Below are 20,071 nucleotides of genomic sequence, written 5' to 3'. Positions count from 1 at the left end.
GCAGCCCATGACAAAGGCAGAGTGATTCTTACCGCGGTCCCAAATCAACCTTCTGGACCTTCTGAGCTGCTAATCGCATGTGGCTGCCTTATCTCCCGGCCTCCAACCAGGGAATGTCTTTGTGGCCCTGGATTTTACCCCCAAGATTATCTCTGTATGTGTGACTCAAGAGAGTTTCTTATTCCTTCTTAGCTGCAAGAATGTCGTCCTCAGAAAGCGATGCTGCCGCCTCTACAGTAACCGAAGAGCAAGACCCGAAAGTAAGTGGCTGGTTTTGTTTTTTCCAACAATTTGTCTTTCCAGTATCCCTGAAGGAGCGTCTCCACCCCCATCGTTCTGCCAGGACACTGAGGTCCAGTGCCGAGGGCCTTCTGGCGGTTCCCTCATTGCGAGAAGCAAAGCTACAGGGAACCAGGCAGGGGGCCTTCTTGGTGGTGGCGCCCGCCCTGTGGAATGCCCTCCCATCAGATGTCAAAGCGATAAACAACTACCTGACATTCAGAAGACATCTGAAGGCAGCCCTGTTCAGGGAAGTTTTTAATATGTGACATTTTAGTGTATTTAGTGGCTGGGGAAACCCAGCCAGATGGGCTGGGTACAAATAATAAATTATTATTATTATTATTATTATTATTATTATTATTATTATTATTATTATTATTTTGTATAGTTCAACTTTCTTATAATTTCTGTTTGGTATGTTGTTATAAACAAAATCTGCCCTTCTTCCCTTATGGGTTATCCAAGAGCCCGTATAAAGTCCTTAAGTGGGTTCCCTATCGGTAGGAGACAATAACAGAGGCCAACCAGAGAATATTGAGAAGCAAAGCAGCTAGTAAGCCTGATTTTATTGGTCTGTTGCTCCCCCCACACGCAGGAGAGGAGGAACCCAGAACCAAGGTGCGCCCACCCTTATATAAACATTTTAAATTCCCTGCCCTGGAGCTCCACACCACCCCCAGAAGTATCATACATACATCATAGAAGGGGTGTAACCCAAGACCACCCCCCACAGACATCATAACTACATCACAGAAAAGGTGATCTACAACAGAAATCTGAGTGCGTTGTTTATCTCCTGTCTGGCAGGTTACCTGTTAATGGTCACTTGATTGGATTACCTGGGGGGCCTGGCCAGTCTTTTGTAATGATAAATTGTTAGTTCCTGAGCCAGGTCACAGGCTCACCCTATTCATACACAGACATACCCTTAAGACAGGATTTGTGAACAAGAAGATAATGGGGAGGCTTTTCCATGCTGTTGTTTTTCCTGTCTGCCAGGTTATCTGATAATGCCTTATCTCAGGGGTCAGCAAACTTTTCCAGCAGGGGGCCAGTCCACTGTCCCTCAGACCTTGTGGGGGGCCAGACTATATTTTGAAGGAAAAAAAATCAACGAATGCATATGCCCCCCCCCAAAACCCAGAGATGCATTTTAAATAAAAGCACACGTTCTACTCATGTAAAAACACTAGGCAGGCCCCACATATAACCCAGAGATGCATTTTAAACAAAAGGACACAATCTACTGATGTAAAAACACTCTGATTACCGGACCATCCGCGGGCCGGATTTAGAAGGCGATTGGGCCGGATCCGGCCCCTAGGCCTTAGTTTGCCTACCCATGCCTTATCTTTCCTGGTAGTCGGGCCATTCCTTTGAGATGGTGATTACCCAATTCCTGAGACAATGGGAAGGCTCCCTCACCCCCTATGTCCTTGCAGAGAAAACATTTGGTCAGTCTGGGAGTCAAAATGGTTTCAGGGCTGTATTCCTGTGCTGATCTGTGTACGTGTTTGGTTGGTACATATATGAACATTTATTATAGATACAGTGGTACCTCTGGTTATGTACTTAATTCGTTCCGGAGGTCCGTTCTTAACCTGAAACTGTTCTTAACCCGAGGTACCACTTTAGCTAATGGGGCCTCCCGCTGCTGCCGTGCGATTTCTGTTCTCCTGAAGCAAAGTTCTTAACCTGAGATAATATTTCTGGGTTAGCAGAGTCTGTAACCTGAAGCGTATGTAACCCGAGGTACCACTGTACAAGGACCCCCACGAGCTTCCTGGCTTGAGTGCGAGATTTGAACCCAGGTCCACTAGTCGGGCACTCTGACCACTGCACCACACTGCCCTCCCATCAAATGCCGGCGAGGGGCTGCTTGGCAGATCCTTGCGCAAATTGCCGAAGGCGCAGGGCAGGGTTGGTGGCAAGGTCTAAGAGGGTCAGAGTTCGAAACGCATGCGGGAGACGGCGTTCGGATCTTCCCCAGAAACAACGGGGGCTACTCTAAAGAGCAGAAAGCTTTAATAATAATAATAATAATAATAATAATAATAATAATAATAATAATAATAATAATTTATTATTTGTACCCTGCCGATCTGGCTGGGTTTCCCCAGCCACTCTGGGCGGCTTCCACAAAGACCAAAAATATGTCAAACATTAAAAACTTCACTGAACAGGGCTGCCTTAAGATGTCTTCTGAATGTCAGGTAGTTGTTTATCTCTTTGACATCTGGTGGGAGGGCGTTCCATAGGGCGGGCGCCACCACCGAGAAGGCCCTCTGCCCGGTTCCCTGTAGCTTTGCTTCTCGCAATGAGGGAACTGCCAGAAGGCCCTCGGAGCTGGACCTCACTGTCCGGGCTGGACGATGGGGGTGGAGACGCTCCTTCAGGTATACTGAATTAAAGTTAATGCTTAATACATTACTTCTGGTTAATGAGACACTATAGCTGCCAGAGAGCTGTGAAAATTCAACTCCCAGGCTTTTTAGACCCATCTACCCATGTACTAGGGACGCGGGTGGCGCTGTGGGTTAACAATGGTGGTGGAGATGCTCCTTCAGGTATACTGGACCAAGGCCGTTGAGGGCTTTAAAGGTCAGCACCAACACTTTGAATTGTGCTCGGAGACGTACTGGGAGCCAGTGTAGGTCTTTCAAGACCGGTGTTATATGGTCTCGGCGGCCGCTCCCAGTCACCAGTCTAGCTGCCGCATTCTGGATTAAGCGCTGGAGCTTGCTGTTTCAAAATCTCTTCTCAAATGTGATTGCAGCAAAATGCAGCCCAATCTCATGGGAGCAAAAGTCAAGTGCTCGGTTTGGTCTATTTCCAAGGAATTGCATTCAATGGGCTGCATTCACAACCCTCCCCAGGGCTGACCGTCTTGAGGAGCGAAGCTGAAATAACGAAACCGTCTGGTTCTATTTAGTGGCAAAGGCCAGCGCCGAAACTTTGAATTGTACTTGGCAATGGCAGCCAAGTAGCAGATTGATAGGAGCACATCTGCAGACATTTAAAGCGCATTACTGCAGACTGTAAGGGATGCGGGTGGCGCTGTGGGTTAAACCACAGAGCCTAGGACTTGCCATTCAGAAGGTCGGCGGTTCGAATCCCCACGACGGGGTGAGCTCCTGTTGCTCGGTCCCTGCTCCTGCCCATCTAGTGGTTCGAAAGCACGTCCAAGTGCAAGTAGATAAATAGGTACCACTCCGGCGGATAAATAGGTACCACTCCGGCGGGAAGGTAAACGGTGTTTCCGTGCGCTGCTCTGGTTTGCCAGAAGCTTAGTCATGCTGGCCACATGACCCGGAAGCTGTACGCCGGCTCCCTCGGCCAATAAAGTGAGATGAGCGCTGCAACCCCAGAGTCGGTCACGACTGGACCTAATGGTCAGGGGTCCCTTTACCTTTTTACTGCGGACTGCAGTTAACTCTCCCTTCCCAAGAGCTGCAGTTCCCAGCTCCTTTAAACTACAGTTCCCAGGAATCTTTGCCAGCGAGGGGAGACAGAAGTCGTGTGTTTTAAACACACATTGGATGTGCTTAAATGTATATTCTCTTGCATTGCCGGTTGAGGGACCTCTAAGCGCGGCTGGTGTTTTAATATTTTTTTTGTGATAATTTTATTATTAGAACCCTGCCCATCTGACTGGGTTGGCTCAGCCACTCTGGGAGGTTTCCAGCATATACAATAACACAAGAAAACATGAAACATCAAAAATCTTCCCTATGCAGGGCTGTCTGGAGGTGTCTTCTAAAGTTCTTCTGAGCTTTGCCAGTTTACAACCTCATTAGCCTGACTAGCCAACAGTGACTTTTAGTTCATAGACAGCAAATGATTCCATTGTGAAGTCGGCTGGGCCGAGAGATGACAATGACTGTCTTCGGCTTGAGTCAGGATTCGAACTCAGGATGCTCCAATCACTGTATATGCATGACAGCACATTTTTATTATTTTTTATTACCATATTTTTCACTCTATAAGATGCACCAGACTGCAAGACGCACCTAGGTTTTGGGGGAGGAAAACAAAGGAAAAATATTCTGAATCTCAGAAGCCAGAACAGCAAGAGGGATCGCTGCGCAGTGAAAGCAGCAATCCCTCTAGCTGTTCTGGCTTCTGGGATAGCTGTGCAGCCTGCATTTGCTCCATAAGACGCACACACATTTCCCCTTACTTTTTAGGAGGGGAAAAGTGAGTCTTGCAGAGCAAAAAATACGGTAATTTGTATTGAAGTTTTTATCTCTACAAAATTAACAGAAAGAAATAAACGTTTCTTTCGCATGACAGCGCAATTGTCTTTCCTCTGCCCATCGACCTGCGAGCCACACTGCCCCAGTTAACCGCAATTTCTAGTTTTTCTGCAACTTTCATCGAGGGGCAAACGCCATGCCGAAATCCAGAACGCCAAATCTTCGGCAGCTGTGGGCTCCTGCGGAGAACTAAACTGCTCTTTTTAACCCCCCTTTCTGGCTTCTATGTTCAGAGGCTCACAAATGGACTAGAGGCCAGAGTTCGAATCACGCTGCGTCATGAAACTCATGACTCCCATGCTATCTCTCGCCCCAACCTACTTTATGAGGTGAAATGTCCAGGTTGCACAATCAGCTTTGATTTCTTCGTTTGTTTGCAAGGGGACTGAATTGTGACAACCCAGACTTCTGCTGTGGCAGCGCTGGAAAAACTTCCTTTGCACTGGTTTCCTTTTGCAGAATCTCTAGTCTCAGATAATAATTATTATTATTAATAATAAATTAATAATTTATTATTTATACCCCGCCCATCTGGCTGAGTTTCCCCAGCCACTCTGGGCGGTGCCCAATCAAGTGTTAAAAACAATACAGTGTTAAATATTAAAACCTTCCCTAAACAGGGCTGCCTTCAGATGTCTTTTGAAGATGGGATAGCTGCTTATTTCCTTCACATCTGAAGAGAGGGTTTTCCGCAGGGCGGGCGCCACCACCAAGAAGGCCCTCTGCCTGGTTCCCTGTAACCTCACTTCTCATAGGAAGGGAACCGGCAGAAGACCCTCGGAGCTGGACCTCAGTGTCCGGGGTGGACGATGGGGGTGGAGACGCTCCTTCAGTGATACCGGACCGTTTAGGGCTTTTAAGGTCAGCACCAACACTTTGAATTGTGCTCGGAAATGTACTGGGAGCCAATGCAGATATCTCAGAACCGGCGTTATGTGGTCCCAGCGGCCACTCCCAGTCACCAGTCTAGCTGCCGCATTCTGGATTAATTGCAGTTTCCGGGTCACCTTCAAAGGTAGCCCCACGTAGAGCACATTGCAGTAGTCCAAGCGGGAGATAACTAGAGCATGCACCACTCTGGCAAGACAGTCTGCGGGCAGGGAGGGTCTCATCCTGCGTACCAGATGGAGCTGGTAGACAGCCACCCTGGACACAGAGTTAATCTGCGCCTCCATGGACAGCTGTGAGTCCAAAATGACTCCCAGGCTGCGCACCTGGTCCTTCAGGGGCACAGTTGCCCCATTCAGGACCAGCGAATCCCCCACACCCGCCTGCCCCCCCGTCCCCCAAAAACAGTACTTCTCTTGTCAGGATTCAACAGTGTTTTCGTGTGCTGCTCTGGTTCGCCAGAAGCGGCTTAGTCATGTAGGCCACAGGACCCGGAAAAACTGTCTGTGGACAAACGCCGGCTCCCTCGGCCAATAAAGCGAGATGAGTGCTGCAACCCCAGAGTCAGTCACGACTGGACATAATGGTCAGGGGTCCCTTTACCTATTTTTATTATTATTTAATATTACTTACCGTCTTTGTATTTCCCAAAGGATGATCAACAAATAATAACTGCGTCACCCGCAAAAGCCCTAAGTTTATATATCTGTGTTTATATCTTCCATTCTTTTTCTCCTCCCGGTCAGAATGTAGCGGGCAGGGTAGCCAACCTCCCACTGGTCAGTTCCGCCTACAACATGGTCTCTGCGGCGTATACATCCACGAAGGAAAGCCATCCCTATGTGAAATCCGTCTGCGACGTGGCCGAGAAAGGCGTCAAGACCATTGCTTCGGCGGCTGCCAGCGGCGCTCAGCCCATCTTGAGCAAACTTGAGCCCCAGAGTGAGTGTCCTCCCCAGTTGCCGGGGGGGTGTCTTGCCAGGGGGGAAGGTTTTTTTGCCAGGGGGCTTGGGTTTTTTGCCAGGGGCTTGGGTTTTTTGCCAGGGGGTGGGGTTTTTTGCCGAGGGCGGGGTTTTTGCCAGGGGCGGGGTTTTTTTGCCAGGGGGCAGGGTTTTTTGCCAGGGGCGGGGGTTTTTTGCCAGGGGGCGGGGTTTTTTGCCAGGGGGCGAGGGGTTTTGCCTTCCTGCTTGCTCTGGTAGCAACACTGCATTTTCTTCTGCATTTTGGAGGCCAACAGGAGACCTTGCCTTGATGATGATAATAATAATAATAATAATAATAATAATAATAATAATAATAATAATAATAATAAATTTATTTATATCCCGCCCTCCCCAGCCGAAGCCGGGCTCAGAGCGGCTAACAACAATAAAAGTAACACAGCATTCTAAAATCAGTTCATTTTAAAATCAACTCAAAATCAAATTCATGGCAACCATTGGGCTAGAGTTCTGTGAGGATAACCAAAGGAGGGGGTCAGACTGTGCCTTGGCCAAAGGCCTGGTGGAACAGCTCTGTCTTGCAGACCCTGCTGAAAGATGAACCTACAATCTAAAATCCAGGGTACGTCAAAAGCCCGATTGCTTGGCTGCAGCAGTGCCAACTTGGCCCCGCGACCGTGGGTGCCCAGGGCCGTGGGTAAACCGCCGAGCCTCTTGGGCTTGCCGATCAGAAGGTTGGCGGTTTGAATCCTCGCGACTGAGCTCCCGCTGCTCTGTCCCAGCTCCTGCCAACTTAGCAGTTCGAAAGCACACCAGGGCAAGTAGATAAATAGGTACTACTCCAGCAGGAAGGTAAACAGCGTTTCCGTGCGCTCTGGTTTCCGTCACGGTGTCCCGTTGCGCCAGAAGCAGTTTAGTCCTGCTGGCCACATGACCCAGAAAGCTGTCTGTGGACAAATGACAGCTCCCTTGGCCTGAAAGTGAGATGAGCGCCACAACCCCATAGTCGCCTTGGACTGGACTTAACCGTCCAGGGGTCCTTTATCTTTACCTTACCTTGCAGGGCCCCGGCCCCTTCATGGGGAATTTTGTGGTTTCTTGAGCACCCAGGGCCCTATGGAGTTGGCAACTATGCTTGGTTGAAAGCTCTTGAGAACATAGTTATTATCATTTATATATTTAACTTTCATCCTGAAAGGAAGCCCAGGGCAGTAAACAGACTCCAGGATGATTATGATAATGATGATTAATAGTTCACCCATGTGACTGGGAAAAGTCATGGGGAGAGATTTTAAAATTTACAGCGTTCTGTGCGTTGAAGGACAACTATATGAAATTATTATTATTGTTATTATTAATTTATTATTTATACCCCATCCATCTGGCTGGGTTTCCCCAGCCACTCTGGGTAGTTTCCAACAAATTTAAACACGGTAAGACATCAAACATTAAAAACAGGGCTGCTTTCAGATGTCTTCTAAAAGTCAGATAGTTTTTTATTTCCTTGACATCTGATGGGAGGGTGTTCCACAGGGCGGGCGCCACCACCAAGAAGGCCCTTTGCCTGGTTCCCTGTAACCTCACTTCTCACAGGGAGAAAACCGCCAGAAGACCCTCGGAGCTGGACCTCAGGGTCCCCTCTGTGGGAGGCCCCCCATCAGATATCAGTGAAATGGGTAATTCTACAACCTCTAGAAGACATCTGAAGGCAGCCCTCTATAGGGAAGCTTTTTAACATTTAATGTTTTATTATGTTTTTATATGTTGGAAGCTGCCCAGAGTGGCCAGAACAACCCAATCAGATGGGCGTGGTACAAATAAATAATTATTATTAATTAAGAATGTGAAAAGGCATGGGGAAAGAAAAGTATACTATATCGCCGAAAGAATTAACAATTACAATTCCATATATTCTTCTCTAATATATAGATATTATTGCTATTATTCCTCATTCAGTTTCAACAGCCAACGAGTTTGCCTGCAAAGGGCTGGACAAGTTGGAGGAAAACCTGCCGATTCTTCAACAGCCCACCGATAAGGTAAATAGCGATGTTCTTCCTGGAGGACAGAATTCACTGTTCCCTCTTCAAATGTCCAGGGAATTCTGCAATGTGTATTAACTCTGCAACGTCCTAGCTGGGTTAAACAAGTTAGGGAAGTCCCAGGAAGAGATTAAGGGGGCGGACTGCAGACTGCTGTTTGTTTTAAGTGCATGCACTTAATGTGAACATCAGGCTGGCTGTTGGATCAGGGCCACCAATTTATTGTTTAAAGGTAAAGGGACCCCTGACCATTAGGTCCAGTCATGACCGACTCTGGGGTTGTGGCACTCATCTTGCTTTATTGGCCGAGGGAGCCGGCGTACAGCTTCCAGGTCATGTGGCCAGCATGACTGAGCCGCTTCTGGCGAACCAGAGCAGCGCACAGAAATGCCATTTACCTTCCCGCCAGAGCAGTACCTATTTATCTACTTGCACTGGCATGCTTTCGAACTGCTAGGTTGGCAGGAGCAGGGACCGAGCAACAGGAGCTCACCCCGTCGTGGGGATTCGAACCGCCAACCTTCTGATCGGCAAGCCCTAGGCCCTGTGGTTTAACCCACAGCGCCACCCGAGCCTATCTGGCTGGGCTTCCCCAGCCACTCTGGGTGCGGCTCCCAGCAGAATATTAAAAGCGCAATAAAACATACGGAACTGCCAAACTCCTTAGAGGTCTCCTACAAGTCCCCAGATGTGTTTCAAACGCATGGGGTAGACTAGAAAGGGGGATGTTGAGAGTGGAGGCTTATATCTGCCTAACATCAATCTATAAATGGCTGACACTGAATCTGCTCTCCTGAGGAATAGCCCCACTGATCTTCTGCGACCGGCTCCAGTCAGGCTGGCAGACTGCAGTCCTGAACACCCTTCAGAAACTGGGTTTTGCCCCTCAAGCCCTTCTAAGCCTGGGGTTGGGCCAGGCAAAAGCCACGGTCAGGCAAAGAATCATAGACACCGAGAGACAACAGGACTGCTCAAGGTGCCCCGGCTATAAAATTGGAGAAATCGAGAGATGTACAGTGGTGCCCCGCAAGACGAATGCCTCGAAAAACGAAAAACACGCAAGACGAAAAGGTTTTTCGGTTTTGGCGTCGCTTCGCTAGACGAATTTCCCTATGGGCTTGCTTCGCAAGACGAAACGTCTTGCGAGTTCTTGCGAGTTTTTTTTCCTTTTTCTTAAAGCCGCTAATAGCCGCTAAGCCGCTAATATCTGTTTTTCGCAAGACGAAGAGACTCGCGGAACGGATTAATTTCGTCTTGCGAGGCACCACTGTATAGCCGCACTGGCAACATATCTCTTCTTTCTCATATCCAAAAATGCAAGAAGGGCTTTTACACTTGCCAGAAGCTCGGCTCTGCCCTCTCCCGTCCTTTAAAGGATCCTTTTATAAGAGTCCCATATGCTCAGAGACTTTGCGCCTGTTCAATGGGGGAGATAGGTAGCCCAGGGCAATTGTTCTTTAGATGTCCCTTTTAGGAAGAGGCATGGAGTTGAGACCATTGATCCCCTGCTGGTGAGGCATGCTGACCTCTCGGAAAAGCAAAAATGTGACCTTTTCCTGTTAGGCAAAGATCATAAGACGACCTGGATGGTCGCCAGATTCTGTGTACAGATCTGTAGGCGCAGACCATCTCCCGACCCAAACTAGTTCGTTAAGAAAATCCCCAAACTCGGTTCCATGGGTGACTCTGGGTAATCTCTCTGTGGTAGCTTTATATATATATAGATAGATATAGATATATATGTGTGTGTGTGTGTGTGTGTGTGATTTTTATTAATTTTCCAATAAAGACAAATTTATAACATCATTAAACATCAAAAACTCATCACATATCTTTTTTTCTTTTAGACTTCCATCAACATGTCTGATAATTTTCCGGAATTATCACAAATCTTCACATTTCTTAATTTATATTGGACTATACAGTGGTGCCCCGCAAGACGAATGCCTCGCAAGACGAAAAACCCGCAAGACGAAAAGACTTGCGGAACGAATTAATTTCGTCTTGCGAGGCACCACTGTATATATATCATATCTTACCGTGTTGTTTAAAGAATATTTTTACCAAATATTCTTACAGAGCTTCTTGAAAACTTACAAACGTTATAACATTATCACAAATATTTTTAATATATTCTGTAAATTTACTCCAGTCCTCAGTGAATCTTTGGTCTCGTCGGTTAAGTGTCTATACCCTTATCACAATTATAAATTTTAAATTTATTGTTGTACATTGTTTTATCCCTTCTGGGATTGCACCCCCAAGTACATTTTATAAGCTGGTCTCCGACCGTAATAAATTATCTCTCTATCTATCTATCATACGGAACTGTCCTCTAGATCATTTCAGGCACCAAAGATTTGGTGACCTCCACCATGACGGGAGCCAAGGACGCCATCAGCAGCACGGTCTCGGGTGCGAAGGACGCCGTTGCCAGCACCGTGACCGGGATGGTGGATCGAACCAAGGAGGCGGTCCAGGGGGGCGTCGAGATGACCAGGTCCGCAGTGGCCAGCGGAGTCAACACAGTGATGGGTTCTTCTGTGGGGCAGATGGTGACCAGCGGTGTGGATGCTGTGCTGGGGAAATCGGAACAGCTGGTTGACCACTACCTTCCCATGACGGATGAGGAGCTGGGTGAGGCCTCTGCACGCTCTCAGCTTTCCACAGAGTTGGAAAAGACCCTGGCGGTCATCTACACCAACCTGGGAAGAGTTGCTGGGTTGTCTCCCAAGGCTGACAATTATGGGTTATGGGGCGACTCGCCTGCGACCCACTTGCTACCTGGGTTTTCTAAAGTGGGGTTCGTTTAGGTAGAGCCCTGAAATTCTTAACAAGAACCCTGAGAGGGAGACCTTTTCCGTCTCCATAGAGGGACTGGTTCAGCTGCAAACAAATGGGACTTGCGACAGAATATGAGGGTGCGTTCTGTCCTGCAAATAAAAATACTGTGGTACCTCGGGTTAAGTACTTAAGCCGTTCCGGAGGTCTGTACTTAACCTGAAACTGTTCTTAACCTGAAGCACCACTTTAGCTAATGGGGCCTCGTGCTGCCGCCGCGCAATTTCTGTTCTCATCCTGAAGCAAAGTTCTTAACCCGAGGTACTATTTCTGGGTTAGCGGAGTCTGTAACCTGAAGCGTATGTAACCCGAGGTACCACTGTACTAATAATAATAATGGTAATAGTAATAATTTATTACTTATACCCCGCCCATCTGCCTGGGTTTTCCCAGCCACTCTGGGTGGCTCCCAACAGAATATTAAAGTACAATAAAACATCAAACATTAAGTTTCCCTAAACAGGGCTGCTGTCAGATGTCTTCTAAAAGTCTGGTAGTTGTTTATCTCCTTGAAATCTGGTGGGAGGGCATTCCACAGGGCGGGTGCCACTACCGAGAAGGCCCTCTGCCTGGTTCCCTGTAACTTGACTTCTCGCAGCTAGGGAACCGCCAGAAGGCCCTTGGAGCTGGACCTCAGTGTCTGGGCAGAACGATGGGGGTGGAGACGCTCCTTCAGGTATACTGAATTAAAGTTAATGCTTAATACATTACTTCTGGTCAATGAACCACTATAGCTGCCGGAGAGCTGTGAAAATCCAAGTCCCAGGCTTTTAAGACTCATCTACCCATGTACTAGGGACGCGGGTGGCGCTGTGGGTTAAACCACAGAGCCTAGGGCTTGCCGATCAGAAGGTCGGCAGTTCGAATCCCCGCCACAGGGTGAGCTCCCCTTGCTCGGTCCCTGCTCCTGCCAACCTAGCAGTTCAAAAGCACGTCAAAGTGCAAGTAGATAAATAGGTACCGCTCCGGCGGGAAGGGAAACGGTGTTTCCGTGCACTGCTCTGGTTCGCCAGAAGCGGCTTAGTCCTGCTGGCCAACATGACCTAGAAGCTGTACGCCAGCTCCCTCAGCCAATAAAGCGAGATGAGCGCCGCAACCTCAGAGTCGGCCACGACTGGACCTAATGGTCAGGGATCCCTTTACCTTTACCCATGTACTATTTGAAATCCAAGGGGAGCCAGATGTGGATTATTTTTCCAGCTCTCCTACCCCCCTAGAGTTTTGCCTCAGGTGCCAAACTGTCTCTGGCCGGCCCTGAAGTGTTTCCAAGAAGACATTGAAAGGTCTTGGGTTTTCTCCTAGCTAAACTGGCCACCGCTGTTGAGGGTTTTGAAATCGCCACCGTGGAGCAGCAGAAGGAGCAAAGGAGCTACTTTGTCCGCCTGGGGTCTCTCTCAACCAAGGTCCGCCACCGAGCCTACCAGCACTCTTTGGGCAAGCTGAGGGATGCCAAGCAAAGCACCCAAGATGCCCTCGCCCAGCTGCACCAAACCATCGAGCTGGTAAGAAGCATTCTGGCTAGAGCAAGGCGATGGGGCAGCCCAGATATTGCTGGGCTTGCAACTCCCACCGGGGCCCCAGACAACATCAGCGATTTGGGGAGGGGTGGCGGACCTTCTGATCGGCAAGCCCTCGCCTCAGAATGTGAGACGTCACTCAGAACTCTTTAACCCTGTAAGTTCTGATTCTCCTCACACCCCCTCTCGTCTCGCATCCTGAGGGGAACTGTGAGCACACATCTACAGATCTCTTTGAGTTCAACTCCTTTCCCATTGCCTCTTGCCCCTTCCTGGCTTCTGTCTCAGGCAACTGTTGAACCTCCTCAAAACTCCCAGTTTCGCACTGTGCGAAACCAACCCACGCGCTGGTGACCTGAAACCTTTCAGGTGGTACCCCCTTTGTGGTGCGTGCGGAACGTCTGAGCACTGTCTCAGGTGCTCTCTCTCTGACCCACTGGGGCCAGCAAGTGTGTCTCCGACACCAGAAGACTCCCCCTCTGACTTACTGCGTCTTCGGGCCTTCTGCACTTTGCTAACGGGAGACAAAGGCTCACTCTTGGGCTCTCTTTTAACAACCTGTGGAGATTCCCAACCCTGTTCTTGACCCTGGTCAGAGACCTGGTCCTCATCAACAGGTTCAGCTTCTGCCTCTCCCAGCGCCACCTGCGTCCCGGGATATCAAATCCAAACTCCTCCTCCTCTTCTTCTTCTTCTTCTTCTTCTTCTTCTTCTTCTTCTTCTTCTTCTTCTTCTTCTTCTTCTTCTTCTGTCCTCCCAGATGGAACATGTCAAACAAGGCATGGATCAGAAGATCCAAAGTGGTCAGGAGAAGGTTCACCAGATATGGAAGCAATGGAGTCAGAAGCAGTCTCCCGAGCTGAGCCAGAAGAACGTCCCTGAGCCCGAGGTAAGTCACTTTCAGAAGGTCCCCGCGATGTGTCCCAGCCTTTGCAAAACTTTGACGTGCTCTTGCCCTCTTCCAGCAGATGGAGACCCAAGCCTTGGAGGTCTCCCGCAGCCTGGCCCAGCAGATACAGTCGGCCACCATGACGTTGGTCTCCAACCTCCAAGGCCTCCCGGCCAACCTCCAGGAAAAAGTGGGCCTCCTCCGCCAGAACGCTGAGGAGCTCCGCGTGGCCTTTGGGTCCGCCAAGTCCTTGCGCGACCTCTCCGGCAGCATCTTGGCCCAGAGCAGGGAGAAGGCCTCCAAGCTCCGTGAACTGACCGACGAGTTGATTGACCACGTGGTGCACAACGCCCCCCTGTCTTGGCTGGTGGGACCCTTTGCTGCGTCCGGCAAGGCGGAGGCAGAGGAAATAGAGATGCAGTAGCAGCGTATAAGAGTGCCAGACCCTTTTAAAAAAACATATACCGTATTTTTCACTCTGTTAGACGCACTGGACGATTGGACGCACCTAGTTTTTAGGGAGACTAAAGACTTCGTTCTGTGGCTAAGCCAGAAGCTAGAACAGCCAGCGGGATCTCGCTCGCTGTCCTGGCTTCCTCTTTAGCCACGCGCAGCCTTCATCCCTTCCCGGGAGAGGCTCCCCCAAGAGCTGCGCTCCCTTAAAGAGCGTGCGGAGTGTGTGTGCGGCTCTTGGGGGCTTTTTCCTGAGGAGGGAGAAGGGCAGCCCCTGAGAGCCGCACACACGCTCCATGCGCCTCTTTAAAGTGAGCGCTGACAGAGCCTCCCGCCCTCATTCTCTCCATAAGACACACACACAATTCCCCTTCCTTTTTAGGAAGGGAAAAGTGCGTCTTATAGAGCGAAAAATACAGTATATATATTTGTTCCCAGCATCCAGGCAGGCCTTGAACTACCCAACTCTGGGACACATCAATTTAGTTCAGTAAATTTGAGAGGGAGTTTTTTTTGAGGGGTTCACTTGCTGTTTTTGCCTCTCTCGTCGGTCAGGCACCAACTTAGCTGAGAAGTCATCTTGGACTCAACTCCTTGCGCTTTTCTGTACCCAAAGAAGGAGTACTTCTTGCTGAGGGGTGAACCGCAACCTAGTTAAGAGCAAACCCCATTTTCTTCTCCTTTCCTCCCAAAATACTTTCCTCTAAGTAAAGCTTAATTGTCTGATCCTAAATCTCAAGACAACGGAATATTTGGGTGGAGGCGAAATGAGATTGCAGTTCCACTTCCTCTCAGCCATCCATGTGTCCCTTAAAGCCTGTTCTTGTATGGAATTTGTCCCACGACTTCCTCCTAGCTCCACGTGTCACATTATGTACACTCAGTGCCTTGATTCGTAAATAAAACGCTTGCCGCATTGAAAACACGAGCCGTCTTGAATGAGCAGGGAGGTGGGCAGCAGTCTTGCTGGGTCAACAATCTATGGGGGCCACCTGTGAGGTCCCTTGGCGGTTAGGTTAGGGACTCCTGGGGGAGGTGGAATAGTGAGGACTAGAATCTTGATGGTGGATGACATGAGGTGGGAGAGATCCTGCATGTGGTTCAGCATGAAGTTGTGAAGGAATGGGTTTCCCAAACCCCAAAACTGACTGTGCAGGCAGTTTGAAACTGCACCAAAATCCCTATTTTCCCTTAGCTAAAATGCTTTAACTTGAGTTCTTGAGCTAGAACCCAGCTGTATAGAGCTGTGCTCAGAGCCCTGTCCTTTATCAGTTTGTGACGGCAAGGATGGCCTTGACTGTACCAGTAGAACAGAGAAGAAGAGGAGTTTGGATTTGATATCCCGCCTTTCACTCCCTTTAAGGAGTCTCAAAGTGGCTAACATTCTCCTTTCCCTTCCTCCCCCACAACAAACACTCTGTGAGGTGAGTGGGGCTGAGAGACGTCAGAGAAGTGTGACTGGCCCAAGGTCACCCAGCAGCTGCAGGTGGAGGAGCGGGGAATCGAACCCGGTTCACCAGATTACAAGACCACCGCTCTTAACCACTACACCATACTGGCTCTCACAGAAGACACGTCTGTGCTTTATCTTACGTCCTGACCACAAAAATGCACAGACCCAGTTTGGCAACAGCTCCAGAGTGTGTTCTCGGAGATGATGACCTCTTGCTCCATGATAAGAGTAGGAACAGGAAGATCCTTTTATGGTCAGAAGTACAGGAAGGGAGATCCTTTTATGGTTTTATGGAATACCAGAGCAGGAACATATGTGACATATGTGATGTCAACCTGCGTACATAGGCTGATGTGGCTGGATTCCTGGGGAAGGAGGCAGAGGGTGCCTGGAGGGGATATATATACTGCATGAAACTTCTCATTTCTTTGGACTTGCTGTGGACTCACCACACAAATGCCTTCTGCTATCCAGAGAGCAGAATAAACTCTTTCTCTGAACCAACCTTGGTGTAATTTGACTTCCTTCCTCCTGTCCGGGAGCAACACAGACCCAATCGGTGAACTCCAATAAGCCTACAGTTGGCTGAACTGAGGGAACTGGAGGAAGTTGAGGACTTGGAGCAGCCCAGAAAATGTCATAAATGTGTAGGGAATCTTAAGGATTGTAGGAAAGGGCATCTTGAGTAAGTATTATCAGCTAGTGAGTGATGTAGCAGAACATATTCCCCTCAATATAGCTGGAAGAGAGTTTGCAGATTCGGGAGGACCTTAACAAACAAAATGGCAACCCCATTTTATCAATATCAAATTACAATACCCATCGAGATATAAATCGACTATACAACCAATTCTACATTTTGAGTGACTTCCCACGTGCTGGGTTTCAGGGTGCAAAGTTCTTATTTCTTCCTCCTTTCCAGATTTTAGTTACCATATTTTTCGCTCTATAGGACGCACCGGACCATAGGAGGGGGAGAACAGGGGGACAAAAATTCTCCCCCTTTCTGCTCAGCACCCCTTCAGCGAAGCAGTAGGAGAAACGGAGCCCCTTCCATTTCTCCTCCCGCTTGGCTGAAGGGTCGCTGCGCAAAGAGGTCGAGAATTTTTTTTTCTTGTTCTCCACCCCTCTAAAACAAGGTGCGTTCACCCAAAGCCTCCGGAGTCCAGCAGGAGTTCCCGCTGGGCTCCGGAGGCTTTGGGTTCCTTTCGACCTGCTCTTTGGGACTGGCGGGGAAAGGTTCTGCTTCCCCCACCGCCAGCCTCAAAGACCAATTCGGGGGGCAGCCCAAAGGCGGCACGGCGCCTTCCCGTTGCCCCCTGAGCTTGTGGGGCTGGTGGTGGGGGGAAGCATTGAAGTCTTCCCCACCTTCGTACAGCCTTTGTAGCCTCCGCAGGGCAGCGGGGTGAAGGCACCCCACTGCCCCGTAGAGGATTTGCACAGCTAACCCCAAGCTAGAACAGCGAGTTGGAGTGCAGCGCTCCGTCTCCCTGTTCTGGCTTTGGGCTTAGCCGTGCAGCCTGCATTCGCTCTATAGGACGCACACACATTTCCCCTTAATTTTTGGAGGGGGAAAAGTGCTTCCTATAGAGCAAAAAATACGGTAATCCAATTGCATTCGGTCCTGATCTTAGTCCCTCTTAGTCCGCTACTGATTTCTTGACCTCCATTCGTGTTGAGCTATTGAATAACAAAAGTATTCTCTTTATTTCTTAATTGCTTGCTCTTTATCCTTTCCTTCTCTTTAGATTGTTTGGACTTTTATTGTATTTTACGTTAAAAGTTTTTGATAAAAAGCTGATTTAAAAAGAAAGGAAGTGCCCAAGTACAATGCAGCTATATGTTGGCTCAATGTGGAACGTGGCAAAAATTTACACAACTCTCAACAAAGACCTGGGACGCGGGTGGCGCTGTGGGTTAAACCACAGAGCCTAGGACTTGCCGAACAGAAAGTTGGCGGTTCAAATCCCCGCAATGACGGGGTGAGCTCCCGTTGCTCGGTCCCTGCTCCTGCCAACCTAGCAGTTCGAAAGCACGTCAAAGTGCAAGTAGATAAATAGGTACCACTCTGGCGGGAAGGTAAACGGCATTTCCGTGCACTGCTCTGGTTCGCCAGAAGCGGCTTAGTCATGCCGGCCACATGACCCGGAAGCTGTACGCCGGCTCCCTCAGCCAATAAAGCGAGATGAGCGCCGCAACCCCAGAGTTGGTCACGGCTAGACCTAATGGTCAGGGGTCCCTTTACCTTCCCACAAAGACCAGGCATGGGGCATCTTCTTCAGTCAGAAAGTTCCATTTGTGTTCTGGCCATAGGCAACTTTCCAGGAGCTGTATAAGTTAGTGGCAGGTGGGCAGAATGTGACTCTGGACCTGTTATACGTTCAAGCTACGCAAAGCTTTCCTGCATACAAACACCTCCATCCAAGTTAAGCAAGGTGCATTCTCAAGAGTTCAGGAGCACTGGGAAATGATCTATAATGAAATCAAGAAGGTCCTTAAGTGGACCTTTCCTAAGAAACCTGAGGCTTTTCTCCTGGGCATGGTTGGCCAACTGGTGCCAAAGAAGGATAGGACTTTCTTTATGTATGCTACTACAGCAGCAAGAATTCTTCTGGCAAAGTATTGGAAGATGCAAGAACTACCTACTCTGGAAGAATGGCAGACAAAGGTGACAGACTTTATGGGATTGGCAGAGATGACCGGCAGAATCCGCGACCAGGGGAGAGAGACAGTGGAAGAGGACTGGAAGAAATTTAAAATATATCTTAAAAACTGTTGTAAAATTGAGGAGTGTTAAGATGTCAAGGGGTAAGAAGTAGAGAATTACAGCTGTAACTAATAAGTTTAAGGAAATTTAACGAAAGGGAACTAATAGATAAATTGGCTAAAGGGTTGCTAAAAAATTGCAGAATAAGGATGCAGCGAAAGGGAGGTATGGGGAAGTCGGAGGAAAGAAGGTGTATGAAATTAAGGTTATGAAATTATATATGTTTAATGTTTTGTATGTTTTTGTTTTGTGTTGCATTTGTTTTTTACTATGTGTTTGAAAAATGAATAAAAATTATTTAAAAAAAAAAAAAGAGTTCAGGAGCACTTTCCCAGCAGGCGAAAACAACTCACTGGGGTGTGTGAATTCACCCATTTGGGTTTCTGGTTGTAATTTCTCCAACCTTCAGTTCAGTTTGCAGTTTCCACTTCAGTTTTGTGGATCTTTCCTCCTGAAAGTTTGTTGGCACGTTTCTCCCAATTTTCACCCTTTTGTACGCAGTTCTGCCTAACATGCACATTTTGTGCAAAGCAAGGCTCGCGGGTGTAAAACGGATGCCTTCTTAAATGTCGTTTTCGCTCATATGCATTTTTATTCATACTTGACCCCAGTACGGTATATTGCAAAACGTTACAGTGGTACCTCGGGTTACAAACACTTCAGGTTACGGACTCCGCTAACCCAGACATAGTACCTCGGGTTAAGAACTTTGACCCACGATGAGAACAGAAATTGGCAAGCGGCGGCAGCGGGAGGCCCCATTAGCTAAAGTGGTACCTCGGGTTAAGAACAGTTTCAGGTTAAGAATGAATTCCAGAACGAATTAAGTAAGTTCATAACCAGAGGTACCACTGTACATGTCTGGAGAACGGCATTGCAAAATTCAGAGAAGTTGTGTTTTGAAGGAGGTCTGTGTTTCAGTTTGGGGTAAGTGTGAACTTGAAATATGGGATAGTATTGAGTTTCTTCCCATTCCTGTGTGTGGAGCAGGGCTGCTGAGGGGTGCAGTACAGTGGTACCTCAGGTTACAGATGCTTCAGGTTACAGACTCCGCTAACCCAGAAATAGTGCTTCAGATTAAGAACTTTGCTTCAGGATGAGAACAGAAATCGTGCTCCGGTGGTGCGGCAGCAGCGGGAGGCCCCATTAGCTAAAGTGGTGCTTTGGGTTAAGAACAGTTTCAGGTTAAGTACGGACCTCCGGAACAAATTAAGTACTTAACCCAAGGTACCACTGTACTCTGGAGGCCTGAGATACAGAATTGTCCATAATGCACTGGGACAAAACCCCCACCCCACCCCATAAAAATGTCTTGTCAGTGACTCTTAACCTTTTTAAGGACACTGACCCCTTTGGGAATCTGATGAAAGCGAGCACACCCACCCTCACCAAAGCTATGGGCGTAAATACACAACATTTTTGCATACTGTACTGTTTATTTTATTGGATTGTGGTTGGGATTTGCCCAGATTATAGATTCCCATAGACCATAGCATAAGAAGTGCTTGTCTACTGAATTCTTCCATTTGAGTTGTTTTACCCATGGTGATGTAACCTATCAGTCATTAATAATAGTGATAATTCAATAATAATAAGGCCGGGCCTCCCCAGCCATTCTGGGCGGCTCCCAACAGAATATTAAAAACACGATAAAGCATCAGACATGAAAATGCTTTCTAAAAGTCAGGTGGCTGTTTATTTCCTTGACATCTGATGGGAGGATGTTCCACAGGGCGGGCGCC

General features: G+C 48.3%; 1 protein-coding gene across 5 annotated transcripts in view; it reads left to right on the top strand.

Moving 5' to 3' along the window:
• The window catches only part of LOC309360809 (perilipin-3-like), a 43,218-nt gene extending 28,929 nt beyond the window's left edge, over positions 1 to 14,289 (top strand). Inside the window, exons 2-8 of one of the 5 annotated variants that reach the window (XM_081895714.1) lie at positions 193 to 260; positions 6,173 to 6,368; positions 8,324 to 8,406; positions 10,749 to 11,046; positions 12,553 to 12,752; positions 13,528 to 13,656; positions 13,736 to 14,289. In XM_081895714.1, coding sequence (XP_081751840.1) covers positions 201 to 260; positions 6,173 to 6,368; positions 8,324 to 8,406; positions 10,749 to 11,046; positions 12,553 to 12,752; positions 13,528 to 13,656; positions 13,736 to 14,080 — 1,311 coding nt within the window. In that variant the 5' untranslated portion in view covers positions 193 to 200 and the 3' untranslated portion in view covers positions 14,081 to 14,289. Of the gene's footprint in view, positions 1 to 192; positions 265 to 6,172; positions 6,369 to 8,323; positions 8,407 to 10,748; positions 11,047 to 12,552; positions 12,753 to 13,527; positions 13,657 to 13,732 lie in introns of all 5 variants that reach the window. The other 4 variants (XM_081895712.1, XM_081895715.1, XM_081895713.1 and 1 more) reach the window with 4 other exon arrangements.
• Positions 14,290 to 20,071: the final 5,782 nt, after the last annotated feature.

This window comes from Podarcis melisellensis (assembly GCF_964234715.1).
Source record: "Podarcis melisellensis genome assembly, chromosome: 18".
NCBI lineage: Eukaryota > Metazoa > Chordata > Lepidosauria > Squamata > Lacertidae > Podarcis > Podarcis melisellensis.
Note: the sequence above shows the minus strand (reverse complement) of the source record. Positions and strands in the feature narration are given on the sequence as shown.